A 14018-nucleotide genomic window follows, 5' to 3' on the forward strand; every position below is an offset into this window, starting at 1 on the left:
TTTTTTTTTGTATTTTTTTAGTAGAGACGGGGTTTCACCGGGTTAGCCAGGATGGTCTCAATCTCCTGACCTCATGATCCACCCGTCTCGGCCTCCCTATATATTTATTTGAGACGGAGTCTCTGTCACCCAGGCTGGAGTGCAGTGGCGTGATCTTGGCTCACTGTAAGCTCTGCCTCTCAAATTCATGCCATTCTCCTGCCTCAGCCTCCCGAGTAGCTGAGACTACAGGCACCACCACCACACCCAGCTAATTGTTTGTATTTTTAGTAGAGATGGGGTTTCACCATGTTAGCTGGGATGGTCTCGATTTCCTGACCTCATGATCTGCCCATCTCGGCCTCCCAAAGGACTGGGATTACAGGCATGAGCCACCGTGCCGGGCCTTTTCCTTAACTTTAACTCATCATGAAATGAAGTGGTACAATCTGCTGTTCATGAAATAGTTAGCAGATACCTTGCCCAGTTGTCTAGGAACCTAGCATAGAGTCACTTCCTCTCTTAGTGCTTCTGGTTAGTTTCACTGCTATGTTGAATCTCCAGAAACAATGAAACAAAGGGAAAAGGGGGATGAAACTCCAAATTTGTCCATTTTTATATTTGTCAGTGTCCCTAGCAGAGGTGTACAATGGAAGTGTTAGGCAGTAATGACTGAAGAGATCTGAGAATTGTTCAGATTGCACTGTTTTCTCCGTTACTTTTGTCCCTTCTAATGCCTGATAAATGAGCGCTTTGAAAGATGCACTTTTCTCCTTGGATACTGCTTAATTAGAGATTGAGTATGTTGAGGACCCCTCACATGGAGACCTAAAGCAGTGCTGTCCTCCTCCTCTCCCCTCGTTCTTCTTGGCCCTAGAAACCATTAATCCCAAATCTCCTTCTGCTTCCCAAATCACTTCCTGCTGGTGGCCCTGTCAGATGCAGCTAAGACTGGAAGGTCTGTGGAAAATTCCAAAATGGCTGCTTTTCTAAGGCATAGCTGTTAGTGCAGGGCAGATACAAAGCTGGAAAAAGAAAACCTTCAGCTTCACACATGGCCTGAGACCTTGCAGCTGCAGCCAAGCAAATCTGATCCCAGGAGAAGTGTAGCCATAATCCTCTTTCAGGCCTGGGTCAGGAGTCTGAAAGAGGTGGCACATTCATTTCCCATCTCTGCGGATTCTCAGATTGAGATTCATTCTCTCTCAAGATTTTCCCACATGAGCACTGAAGATGCATTCACCTAAATCTATATCCCACTCAGGTGTGGTCAGCCTGGCTTGGGTTTCCTGCCCTCTCCAATGCTGGTGAATGTTAATAGCCTGAGAAACAGAGCCTAGTGTGTGGGTGGTATTTGAATTTTTATTCCAGTTCTTTCTTGCATGCACCCTTAACCTGGCTCCAGGATTAAATTAGCAACTGCCATGGACCATCCTTCTTAGAGAAAGGGAGGGAGGGTGCCTTCCCCTTAGAGCTGGAAAGGCAGAGGGGTCTGAGAGATGTCTCAGCTAGCCCTTACCTGATAGAGGAATCTCAAGTCCACTTCTTTCAGGTAGTTTTACTCAATCTGGCTATCCTCCTCTACTGGTGGGAAGCTCATTACCTTACAAGGCTGCTTATTTCATTATTTGTCTGTTCTGACCATCTGTAGGTTTTTCTTTCTGTTTAAGCCAAAGTGAAATGGTATAGTCAACCAAGATAAACCTCGGCTTATAGACAAGGCTAACTGTAGGTAGGTGTTTGCATTCTAAGCGTGATGGTGAGTCTTTTTTCTTTGGCCTTTTAGTTACCCAGCGGACAACCAAAGAGGATCTGGTTTGGCTGGACCCAAAAGATCCAGTGTGGTCAGCCCAAGCCATCCACCACCAGCTCCTCCTCTAGGCTCTCCACCAGGCCCTAAACCTGGGTTTGCTCCACCACCTGCCCCTCCGCCACCTCCGCCTCCAATGATAGGCATCCCATCTCCACCACCACCTGTAGGATTTGTGTCTCCAGGGACGCCTCCACCACCCTCACCCCCATCTTTCCCACCTCACCCTGATTTTGCTGCCCCTCCACCTCCTCCTCCACCACCGGCAACTGACTACCCAACTCTGCCACCACCTCCCTTGTCCCAGCCAACAGGAGGAGCACCTCCTCCTCCCCCTCCTCCTCCTCCTCCGGGGCCCCCTCCTCCCCCTTTCACTGGTGCAGATGGCCAGCCTGCTGTACCACCACTGCTTTCTGATACCACCAAGCCCAAGTCCTCCTTGCCTGCCGTGAGTGATGCCCGTAGCGACCTGCTTTCAGCCATCCGTCAAGGTAAATTTCAGTGGTGGGTCTGGGACTGTGGAGCCTTGTCTTTCTGAAGCTGGGATGACTGATTAGGGGATGGGTGAAGGGGTCCCTGTGCCCTTCCCAGGAAACAGCTTTCATTGGGTGGGGAGAGATTGGGACATTAGGTCTGGGAGCAGCCTGAGAAAAGGCTTCACCCTGAAAATATGGAGATTTAGATTTCTTTCCACCTTGGTTTAAAAGTAAAGGATTTTTTTTTTTTTTTTTTTTTTTTTTTTTTTTTTTTTTTTTTGAGACGGAGTCTCACTCGGAGTGCACTGCAAGCTCCGCCTCCCGGATTCACGCCATTCTCCTGCCTCAGCGTAGCTGGGACTACAGGCGCCCATCACCATGCCTGGCTAACTTTTTGTATTTTTAGTAGAGACGGGGTTTCACCGTGTTAGCCAGGATGATCTTGAACTCCTGACCTCATGATCCGCCCGTCTTGGCCTCCCAAAGTGCTGGGATTACAGGCGTGAGCCACCGTGCCCAGCGTAAAGTAAAGGATTCTTAAGCTGGGATCTTTGAAGTCCTTGGAAATGTATGCTTATGTGTGTTTGCATGCATTTTTTTTCTTGGGGAAGGATCCCCATTTTTCATCAATTTCTCTGAAGGGTTTTGTGCCTTCGAAAAAAAACAAGAATCACTGTCCTAGTGGGCCATTGTTCAGCTGGACTCAGCAACCCCCCAGCCTTCTCCACTGCTCTGCCCTTCATGTCTTCCTTCCTTGCCCCCTGCCCTCTTTCTCACCCCTTTTTTCTCCCATTTTCTTTTATCTCCTCTTTTCTCCTCTTCCCTCCCCTCCTCTTCATCATTTCACCCTCCTGGAACATTGGAGCATTTATTCTATCAAGGGGCCAGGTGTGGTCCCAAGGGGTTATCGTGGTTCTGTTTGTGATCCTCAAAAAACTTCTAGTCTAGAGAGGACAGTCTATGGCAGCTGAGCCCCATTATAATTGATGGAATTGGGCAGGCTGAGGATCTGCTGTATGGAATGTGGTGCCTGCTCCCCACTTCAAAGCCTCATGAGAAGTCCTTACCAGCCTAAAAGTGTGTAAACCAGAAAGGACAGCAGGCTGCCTTTCAGACACACCTCACCAATTTCATACACTCATCTTCTGCTTTTCCACAACAACCTTCTTTTTCTCTGTCCTTTGCAATACCCCTTACCCACTGGTGGCCACTCCCCCTTACCCAGTTCCAAATGGATTCCAAGGCTGAGGACACGCCTTCCTCACCCCTCTGTCTCTTTGCCACCAGGTTTTCAGCTGCGCAGGGTTGAGGAGCAGCGGGAACAAGAGAAGCGGGATGTCGTGGGCAATGACGTGGCCACCATCTTGTCTCGTCGCATTGCTGTTGAGTACAGTGACTCAGAAGATGATTCCTCTGAATTTGATGAGGACGACTGGTCGGATTAACTCTTTCTGCCTGCTGTCCACCTTCTTTTCCTTTCCTTCCTACCTGCCTTCTTTGATGCCAACCCCAACAGATCTGTAGGGGAGAAAGGGGAGGAAAAAAGTAATTTTAAGGGGCCAAAGCTTTCCCTGAAGCAACCAAAGATATATCCAAGTGCTTCCTCCAAATCAACATGTATTTCCTCTCCCCATTGTCAGGCCCTGTGGGGCTCCTGAGGTTCAGTAGCTGGGATGTTCCCTCTTTCCTTCAAGTGCCTGTTGCATATTGAAAGGAAGGAGAAATCCCAAAGCAGATTCCTTTGATCGGGTTTCCGTTGGAGATGGGGCCTTCCCTTAGGAGCCATATTCAACTGCAGTCTTCTAAAACCCGTGCCCTCAGCCACTTCAAATAATGCCAGCCACTTTCTGGTTCTAAAGCAGAGGGAGTGGCCTGAATGGACACAGCTGGCCCCTTTCCTGTGCCCTGAAAGGGCAGAGCAGGGCCGAAGGCTCCAACAGCCAGACTGCCTTACCCTTTGCTCTAATCAGTAGGGTGGGCCTGCCTTGTGCTAAATGATCTCTTATGCCTGGGATGCCCTTTATTCCAGAAGGCATCAAGCCTCTAAAGAATGTCTCACCTCTTCTGCCCCAAAATGATGCCTTTCTGCAGGCTGGAGTTGTTGCCTCCCTCCCAGGATCCTTTGGTGAGTATGGTGTTCAGGATGTACCACCACCACCTCTAGATGCCTTCAGGCAACACAGCCCAGTTTTAACCTCTAGTATCCATGACCAAACTGTCCCTGACACATGAGAACAGGGGCCTCTTCTGGCTGTCAGGAGCAAAGCCTGAAGACTTGGAGCTGCAGGACTGGAAGAACAGTGGAGCCCCGTGGGTCCCACCCTTTAAGGATGCTGAGGCCTAGAGATGGGAAGTGACTTGCTCAAGGTCACACAATTGGATAGTGACATAGCTAGAGCCCAGAGTTCCTGATTCCAAGTCACCTGTGCTTTCTGGGACCAAAGAATGGGCACCTACTGGAGTCTGGGCAGAGCTTTCTCGGCTGTATTGCTACTCCAGACCTCACCATAGGTTGGGGTCCCAGTAGGAGGGCTCAGGGTCTGTGCCAGCCCTGTCAGTGCTGCTCAAACCTTCATAGCCTCTCTTGTCATTCTTTGTTGCCCCTTTTCTGTCACCAACCAACCGCATAGCCTTGGGACCAGCCCTTTTGGGGGACCAGAAGTAGTGAGAGAAGGAAGGGGATAGGCAGCTGTGACAGGTGCTGTTTTCAATTCCTCTGCAACTCCTCCCCCTTTTATTTCCCCAATTTAAACAAAGATTCTGCCAACTGTGGAAACTTCAGTTCCTCAGGCTGGCAGCCGTGCCGGTACCTGCCTTGGGGGGCCTGGCAGCCGTGAAGTAGGCTGAAAGGCAGAGGGGCTCCAGGTCCTGTTTCAAGCTCCCCTCACTGCACATGGTGAAGCTCCCTCCCTGCTTTTCCCAGAGCTAATACACAGGTGCTATTATTCAGAAAAAAACTGGTCAGCTCTAGCCAACAGTGAGGCTTCTTCTCTTCTGCCCTAACTATTGTGTAGCCTCTTATGCTGAAATCGACTTCTGCTGGCTTCTCCGGCTTTCAGAGCCCTGAAACAAAGAGAAACAGGATCTGTCCCTACCCAGCACAGCAAATAGTCGTAGTAATTGCCAAAGCCCTGGTAAAGCCCTCCGGCTTGAGGAGAGAGTGTAGTCATGGGTTCTGCTTCTGTGCCCTTGCTGGCCGCTTCCCCTCTGCTTTCTTTCCTGGAGCTCAGGGTGTGGGGACTGAGCCTGTAGAGGCCAGGATGCACTCCTGCCGTGGCCACTCCCAAGTGTGCCCTCTTCCCTCTCTCCACATCAGGTGTCTCTGGCACAGGACTTGGCACCAAGCTCCACGCTGAGACACCAGGCTATGTGGACCCCCACTTTGTTTCCCAGCCTGCACCTTAGAAGCCGAAGGCGCTTTCATCAGAACCCTAAAATGGCCGTTGAAGGCGTCTGGGCCACAGCCCAGCAGTAGCTAGAGAGGCAGGCAGAGGGCAGTGGTTCTCCCAAATAGGAGACCTGGGGCCTGGCCAGGCCAGGGTTTGGGCCTAATGGCTTTGGCTGAATTACCCCCATCCTCCTCCTTTCCGGAAAAGGGAGAGCTAGAGCCACTCACTGTCATTCTGCTCTGACCTTGAAGGGGGCGGTGTTGGCCTGCCTTCTGGAATGGACTGAGTCCATCGTGGAAAGGACTGGGGGCAAGAGGAGGTGGGGAGGGGTGCTGCCTGCGGAAGGTAGGATTAGATCATTAGCTCAGTGACCTCCTAGGGTTTCGATGTGCTGTGTTCTCATCCTACAGCTGGTTTGGTAATGATCTGCAAGTCCCGGAGAGCAACAGCACAGCTCTGCCTGACGCTCTCATTAAAATCTATGCAGCCAAGCTCGGCACTTTGTAGCAGCCGGTCTTGCGAAGCCTCCTCAACTCGGGGGGCAGGGGACCCAGTGAGCTGAGAGGCCCTCTGGGCTCCACTTATGCATATGCACCAAAAAAAAAAAAAATGGCTTTAGACCCAGAGCCCTTTAAGATGATAAAGGACGCAATGCAGGTAGTCCTGTTTTTGGACTCACGTAACATAGAATGCAAAGTTTAGTGATTATTTAATCTGGGCCTAAGCTAGTGAGAATATGGAACAATGGACCATAAGAACTCCTAAGCACTGAAGCCAAGGAGCCTCCTCCCTTCCTGGTTCACCCCGCCCAGGGGACCTGCCCCCATTCCTGTGGCCCTGGGGCCCAGCTTCCAATAGTGTCAGAAGCGACTTGTGGCTTTGCATTGGTTGTGAGATGGGTACATTCCAAAGGAGCAGCTCGGGGGAGGAGGCAGGCTCAGCCAGCCCTTGGAGGCTCAGAGCAGCTGGCCCAGGCTCCAGCTCGCCTCTAGTGGAAGCTCAGAGCGCCCTCAGAAACGACCCTGGCCAATGTCACTGCATAGCCGAGGCGGTGTTGTCAGGGCTAATGTGAAATCTCTTCCCGTGGCGCCGATCCTCCGACTCTGCAGCGCCAGCTTGGACAGATTGAGGTCTCTGTGGTTTTGGTGACCCTGCTTAAGCATTCCCACCGTGTCCCAGCTCTGCTCTAGGACTACCTCCCACTGTGGCCCCTCACCTGACCTCAGGGCATGGGGAGGGAGGGAGCCAGTGCTCCAAGGCCAGGGGGCTTTGCTCATGAGAGATGTCAGGCTTCCTGGAGGCATCAGGCTTTGAGCCCTGCTGGGGTCCAGCTGACCTGGGACCAGGTGCCGCACAGAGAGATGTGCCTCACTGTGTGCCTCCTCCCATGTTCACTTTAACCGTGCCTCAGTGTGGGTTAGGGAACAATTTTGTTATTGTATTAAGTTTATTCAGTTAATTCACTTGAGGAACTAACCAAGTTTTACTTTCTGTCTAGAATGATGTACATGTAGTAGAGTAAGCCATAATGCTCCCAAAGTGCCTTGTTTTCTCTGATACAAACATACTTATAAGGACGTATTCCAGTGGGTTCTTGGGTGTGTTTGCCACATCAAGATTTTAGGGAATGGGTGTGTGTGTAGTAGCGATGCTGTTTGAAAACAGGCCCTCTTCCCTTGAGGATGGGAAAGGAGCTCTTCAGTTGGAGATCTGGGCAGTGGGTTAAGCCAGACCCCTAAAGTGACCCTTTCCTATTCTGCCCTGTTTTTCTCAGACCCTCAGAAAGACATCCAATTTTTTTTAAAGCCCTGTAGCTCCAAGCCTGGTCTTTGTGCCCATTGACCTGAAGGTTCCATGTAACTGTATACACATGAATACTTAAATGCCAACATTTTAAATAATTTGATAAAGTCTTTATAGCCACTCAGCCAACTCTGGTGTTTGTGGTATTGTTTTAATGGGACAAGAGATTAGAAGGAAGTGATACTAATAGTCACAGGTGGTGGCCAGAGCTCAGGAGGGGGCTCCAGTGTGGGTGGGCCTGAAGGGCAGGAGGCTTTTGGGTGCAGAAAGTACACCACGTGCAGAAGGCTGGAAACCATTTCAATTTAGGGGGAGACCCAGGTTGGAGGGCCTGCAGGCCCAGATACCCAGTCCCCTTTTCACCATGAGAAGGGGTGTGCTGGGGCCGCAGGAGACAATCTGCTGGCAACTGTTTGCATCAAGCAGGAGAGGAGTACAGGCTGAATGCTGATGCTGCGCCCAACATCTGGCCGGCATCTTGTCTGCCTTTCAGACCCAAGCAACTTACCTTAAATAGAACGATTTACAATGGAATCCGATAAAAGGTTTAGGCTGCTGCATGCCCCTTCTGCCTGAGGAAGGCGAGGGGGCTGGGTTTGTATTCTGACCCAAAAAATGACCTACCCAGGAAGCAACGGTTGTTCCAAGCACAGCTGCTGCGGGTAACTGTCCCTGGGGGTAATTTATGAGCAGACACCCAGTTCCGGACCCAGCAGACACAGTGGAGCGGCCCCCGGGAGAGGGGCGGGAGCAGAGTTGGTGACTGCGGGTCACGCCTGCTGTTCGGAGAGTCACCCACTGGCGTCCCAGGAGAGGGGGCAGAAGTTTTGAATTGTCAGCAACTGCTGCGCCAGCCGCTCTGAGCTCATCGCTGGAGGTGGTGGTGCAGAGAAGGGGGCCGCGGAGCCAGTTCGCCCCTGCAAAGCCCCTTCCCTCCACCCGTCTGCTCAGGCCTGTGTTTAGTCAGCACTTGGCTTCCCAAGGCCAGTGACTGACAGGCAGCCAGACGCCCGCCCTGGCAGAAGACAAAATGGTGGTTCGGGAGCCGCCCTTGCTAGGGAATTGGAGGGAAGGAATGTGGCTCTGGGAAGAAAGAGGCCTGAGCTTGAATTCTGGCCTTGCCACTCGGGAGCTGTGACCCTGTGCAAGTCTCTTCACCTCCTTGGGCTGATCCTAAGAAGAATAAGCATTTATTGAGCGCCCACTACCTGCCAAAGACGGCATATCTTTTATTTCATTCTTAAGAGGCAAGGGTCCCCCGTTTTACACAGGAGAGAAACAGGTTCACGGTTGCCTGAGATCACATAGCTGGCCAGGAACAGAACGTGGTTCAAACACAGGCCCCTCTAGCCAGAGCCCAATGCTGTGTTTACCATGTAACTGAAACGGCTTAAGAGTCTCCATCCAAAATCATTGAGGGCTTTAACGTTGTAGGGAGCCTGTTAAAGATTTCCATTCTTACCTGCCCCACTCCCTGGTGCCCAGTTTTATAAGGGCAGTAAATGGTGATGGTCATTTTTGCTCTTGCTTTGAAATCCAGTGAGCTTGGCTGAGGGCCTGCCTATCCCAGACCGTTAGAGCAGAAGTATCTGCACCCTTGGCTGCCTGAGAACAAAGTGGATTCCCTGGGTATGGGCTGGGGCTTCATAGAGACACACGAGTGGGCACACATGAGGACCAGTGCACATATTGTGTGCAGATCCCTGTCGTTTGCACAAGGACACAAACTAGCACATGATTACAGGAACCCATAATCGCAGGCAGCCCTCACACGTTGCTCAGGAGCTGTCCTCCCTACTTGCTGCCTCCACCAGTTCCTCACTGTCCCCTCCTGGCTGCCCAGTGGCCAGGGCAACCTGGCACCGTTTCCTGGAAGTTCTGCTCGGGGCTAGTTAACTAGTTCCCTCCTAGGTCATGGGGCTGGGAGCAGTTTCAGGTGCTCCCCCTGAACTGCTCCTCAGCCCCAGGAGGTGTGGGTGGTTAGAGGGTGCTCTTGAAGCTTAAGGACAAAAAGCCTTTTGTGGACCAGGCGCAGTGGCCTACACCTGTAATCCCAGCACTTTGGGAGGCCAAGGCGGGCAGATCACTTGAAGTCAGGAGTTCAAGACTATCCTGACCAACATGGTGAAACTCCGTCACTACTAAAAATACAAAAATTAGCCAGACGTGGTGGCATGCACCTGTAGTCTCAGCTACTCGTGAGGCCGGGGTACAAGAATCACTTGAACCCAGGAGGCGGAGGCTGCAGTGAGCTGAGATTGTGCCACTACACTACACTCCAGCTTAGGCAACAGAGTGAGACTTCATCTCAAAAAAATAAGTTAAATAAATAAAAGCCTTTCACATCCAAAGGAGTCTTTTATGGGAGAATTGCTAGTCCCTTGATGACAAGGAGAGCAGTTAATACTTGGGGCAAGGGGTCCTGCCTAGATGCCTTCCCTGCCTTTACCTAAGAAGCTGTCCACGCATGTCCACAATGTGCACACACGAGCTCACACTGCACACATCATTAAAAAGGAGCAGACTTCCTGGCTGAGAAGTCAGAGGTCAGATCTAGCTCCCACCTTGGGCCTCAGCTTCCTCACCTATTCAACAAAGAGTTGACTGTGATGATGTATGCAGCCTCTCCACTCTGGCTTTGCACCATCTTGGGAACTGATGCCGCTCCCAGAGTGTGCGTCTTGGAAATAGTACAAATACAACGCCTTTTGTTCCTATTTTATAGATGAGGAAACAAGGTACAGAGAGCCACAGCAACTTGCCTGAAGTCACACAGCAAGCTAGCAACAGACATTTGAAATAGAAACCTTCCTTTTTCCAGTGCCCTAGACTGCCTACGAGAGCAGTAACACCTTGTGGGCTTGAGCCACAGCCAAGGAGACTGAAACTGCAAGGGAAGCCAGAAGTTCTGGCCTTTTGTCTTGGAACCATGACAGGGTCCCTGTGGCTGCCTGAAGGCTTAGGGGGAACCCAGAGGAGGTCCCAGGCTTAGGTATTTAGCATGGAGGCTGGAGAGAGACAGGTTGGAACTTGAGTAGGTTCCATCACTCCCTCTCCCCACTAGTAGACTGAGCAAACCTCAAGCTTTTATGTAAAGCCAGAGGCTAGCTAAAGAGGGTTCTCCCTAGCATGTGGCCACTTGGTAGCTTGTTCATCAGGGTATATACACACGTGAGCTGTGTGCATGGATGTATGTGCATGCATAGCTGGACTCCACATGTATATATCACAATGTGGGTAGTAGTTGGATGTTGGTGCATGCCTGCAAGTACACTTAGGACCTTCATGGGCATGTGTAAGTGTATGTGTTTGTGAGCCCATATACATGCAACTGCATGTGTGTTTGGATGTAAATATATAAATGATGTCTGCATATCTGGCAGGTGACTATGAACATGTAAAATTTTGCTTGCATGCATACTTGGTACATTTATGAGTGTACTTCGGTATGTGCAGATGTTCACCTGTTAGTGTGCCGAGCGGGGTGGAATATGTCTGCACACATGGCTGGTGAGTGTGTATAAATGTGCATGCAGGGCTGGCTTCAGGTGACTATGTAGATAATGAATCATAGGAGTACCCTCCCAAGAGAATAGGAAGCCACTGTTCTTCCCAGCCCTGGAATAGGGGGTGCACTGCCTGGCTCCACCCAGGCACTGTGCTTGCAGTGCCCCCACCCTCATCCTCTGTATGCACAGTATTCCCTAGACCCATCCTGCTTGGCCAATTTGCAGCCTCTTGCTCCCAGCTCCTGAGAAGGCCTGCAGCAAAGTCAAGGGGCTGGTGGCCAATTAGCGAGGGGGTTAATCATGGATCGGGGGCCTCCCGGGGGGCGGGAAGCCGAAGGCAGGCATTGGGGTTGGCAGGAGCATGAGCTGCCTGTCATGAGGCAAGGGGAGAGGGGAGACAAGGAACGGAGGTTGAGCCAGCCCGTTGGTTCTGGAAACCGAGGGTCAGCCTGTAAATTCAGGATTGCTGAGCACTGCCAGCAGCAGGGAGCATGTGCGAGTGTGTGTAGCTATGTGGAAAGGGCGCACATGGCATTCAAGTCCTTGAATCTGGTAACTGCTGCAAATGTGTATACATGACTGTGGACATTATATATCCACGTCAGTTGTGTGAATATGTGAGTGTGCTAATGGTTTAGGTATGCAACATGTTCGTGTCTTGTACACAATACTTGTAAACACAGGGTGTGCAGGGGCATATGTGTCTTCAGCCACTAACATGCACAGAAAGTTGACTGGCAGTGCAAACACACCATGTCAATGATGTACTAACAAAGGTGTGTCGTGCTAGTGTGCAGGTGTAGGATGGGTTGTACCTACGTATGTGTCTGCATGTGTGTGCTCAGAACAGCCAGGGGCCTAGACATGTGTGCCTGCATGTGACATGAGTGTGTGTCTGTGCCCGCAGGTCTCAGCATGGAAGGAGCTGGGGGATGCGGGACTGGCGGTCTCCAGGCTCCAGGAGGGAATCTGACAGCCGAGCCTTGCCACAGCCCCCAGCCCCCAGCCCCGGGAGCCTGTTTTCCAGCCTGCGGAAGCTGTGAGCCTGTGAACTCATCTTATATTAATAGCTGCTGTCTCCTCACTTATTGCAAGGAGAGGCGGACATGGCCCCTGCGGAGGCTCAGCACTCAGGGCTGCCCCCACACACCCACACAGGACCAAGGGAGGCAGGGAGGAAAGATGGGCTCCAGCCCCATCCCAGGGCCTACCCCAGCAGGAAGGTAGAGCTCTTGGCCCCAGCCTTCCCTACCCCAATTCAGGAGGCCGTGTCACCAGCTGACCTTCCTGGACCCCTGTAGCTGGGTGGGATCAGGCATGGGGGTTGGAAAGCTGGCAGAGGCAGAGAGGCACTCAAGCAAACGTGCGCACGCGCGCACGCACACATACACACACACACACACACACAAGCATGCGGTGCTAAGCAGCTCCAGGCTGAGCACCAGAGGACTCTGAGGCTTGAAGGAGACACAGGAGGCCTCAGTCTGAGTGGGTAAGACAAAGTCCTACCCTCAGGGGTCCTCAGTCTGAGGCAAAAGACATGACCCTATTCTCAAGAGGCCCCCAGCCTGAGCGGGGAGACAGCCCAGCTCTCAGAAGTTCCCAGCCTGACGGGGGAGACATGACTTTGTATTCAGGAGCCCCTAGTTCTGAGGAGAGAGAAAGATCTGCCTTCAGGAGCCTTCGGTTTGAGGAGACAGATACCCTTCTCTCAGGGACCCTCAACTGGAGAAGGACACACAGCCCTGTCTCCATTCTGAGGACGGGGGAAGACTTCTCTATACATGTTTACTCAGGGGAGGTGTAGGAAGTCATATTGTGTGGATCACATTCTCACAGCCACAAAAGGGCTCAGGCAGGGAGGCTTCCTGAAGGAAGCAGGGAGTGGAGGTACTGGGAAGAAGCGCTAAGCTGATCTGCAGAATTCTGAGAGGAGGGAAAAGCCAGCCAGCCCCACCATACACACAGGGCCCAACCTGAGGGGCAGATTCAAACACCCCTCAAGGTAGGCCCAGGACCCAAGGCAGAGACCCCAGACACAGGCTGCCAGAAACACCTCAGCTCCAGCCCACAGCCACCCCCAGAGGGACGGAGGAAGCCCCTCGGTGCAGGGGCCTGACACAGGCCCTCCCAGACACAAGGATGGCAGCAGGTCCCTTCTTGGGTCCTAGAGCTGGAAGCTGGGCTGGGGAAGCAAAGGGCTGAGCCTCACCCAGCGTAGGACGGGCACTTGGCCCCTCTCCTCTGGACCTTGGTGGGGCTCCTCAGGAGCATGATGGTGGGGGCAGCAACAAGGCCCTGCCCTGTGCCGTGCCTCCAGAGGTCTGGGTTTAACCTGGAGACCCCCTGCTTTCCCCCAGCCTGGGGATTTGTCCCAGTTTCCTTGCTTGGTGTTTCTGGGTTGCTCCTGAAACACCCTCCCTTATCCAGGAAAGAGAGATTTGGAGTCAAATGGACCTGGGTTCAAATCCCAGCTCAACTCCTTACCAACCGTCTGACTTTGGACCAATCCAATGTCACCTCTCAGGGAGGCTTTTCCTGGGCACCCTCATTTAAAAATTACTCACATCTTCCCTATCCTTCTTCCCCTGCTCTTTCTCTGAGGACTTACCACTGTGTAATATTACATTTTGGAAAACTTTGTATTACTATTTCCCCAGCTAGAATTTAAGCTGTCCACAAGGACAGCAGTGAATAAATGAAGGCCCATTACTCTTGGAGCCTCAACTTCCTCTTTTGTAAAATGGGGAAGAGCAATAGTACCCATCTGACGAAGCCACAGTGATGGTGTGGAAGGTTTGGCGTGGGGCAGGGGCTTGCTGAGTAGGAACTTTTCCCAGGGACCTGTCAGGAGGGTGGAGATAGAATAAAACTTGGCCTGACCTGGTGCGGCCTCACCACTTTGTGCCTGGGCCTACTGGCATGACGACCCTCCTCAGACTTTTGGGGGGGTTTTTTTTTTTTTTTTTTTTTTTGAGACGGAATCTCGCTCTGTTGTTGCCCAGGCTGGAGTGCAGTGGCGCGATCTTGGCTCACTGCAACCTCTGCCTCC

At 51.9% G+C, this 14018-nt stretch overlaps 1 protein-coding gene across 3 annotated transcripts in view; it reads left to right on the forward strand.

Moving 5' to 3' along the window:
• The window catches only part of WASF2 (WASP family member 2), a 95182-nt gene extending 87596 nt beyond the window's left edge, over positions 1-7586 (forward strand). For all 3 annotated transcript variants that reach the window (XM_017856399.1, XM_017856400.1, XM_017856402.1), the window contains exons 8-9: positions 1766-2280; positions 3553-7586. In XM_017856399.1, the coding sequence (XP_017711888.1) occupies positions 1766-2280; positions 3553-3710 (673 nt within the window). In that variant the 3' untranslated portion in view covers positions 3711-7586. The remainder of the gene's footprint in view (positions 1-1765; positions 2281-3552) is intronic.
• The last annotated feature ends 6432 nt before the right edge of the window (positions 7587-14018 follow it).

Source organism: Rhinopithecus bieti, unplaced genomic scaffold, assembly GCF_001698545.2.
Source record: "Rhinopithecus bieti isolate Rb0 unplaced genomic scaffold, ASM169854v2 scaffold_41082, whole genome shotgun sequence".
In the NCBI taxonomy this organism is placed as follows: Eukaryota; Metazoa; Chordata; class Mammalia; order Primates; family Cercopithecidae; genus Rhinopithecus; species Rhinopithecus bieti.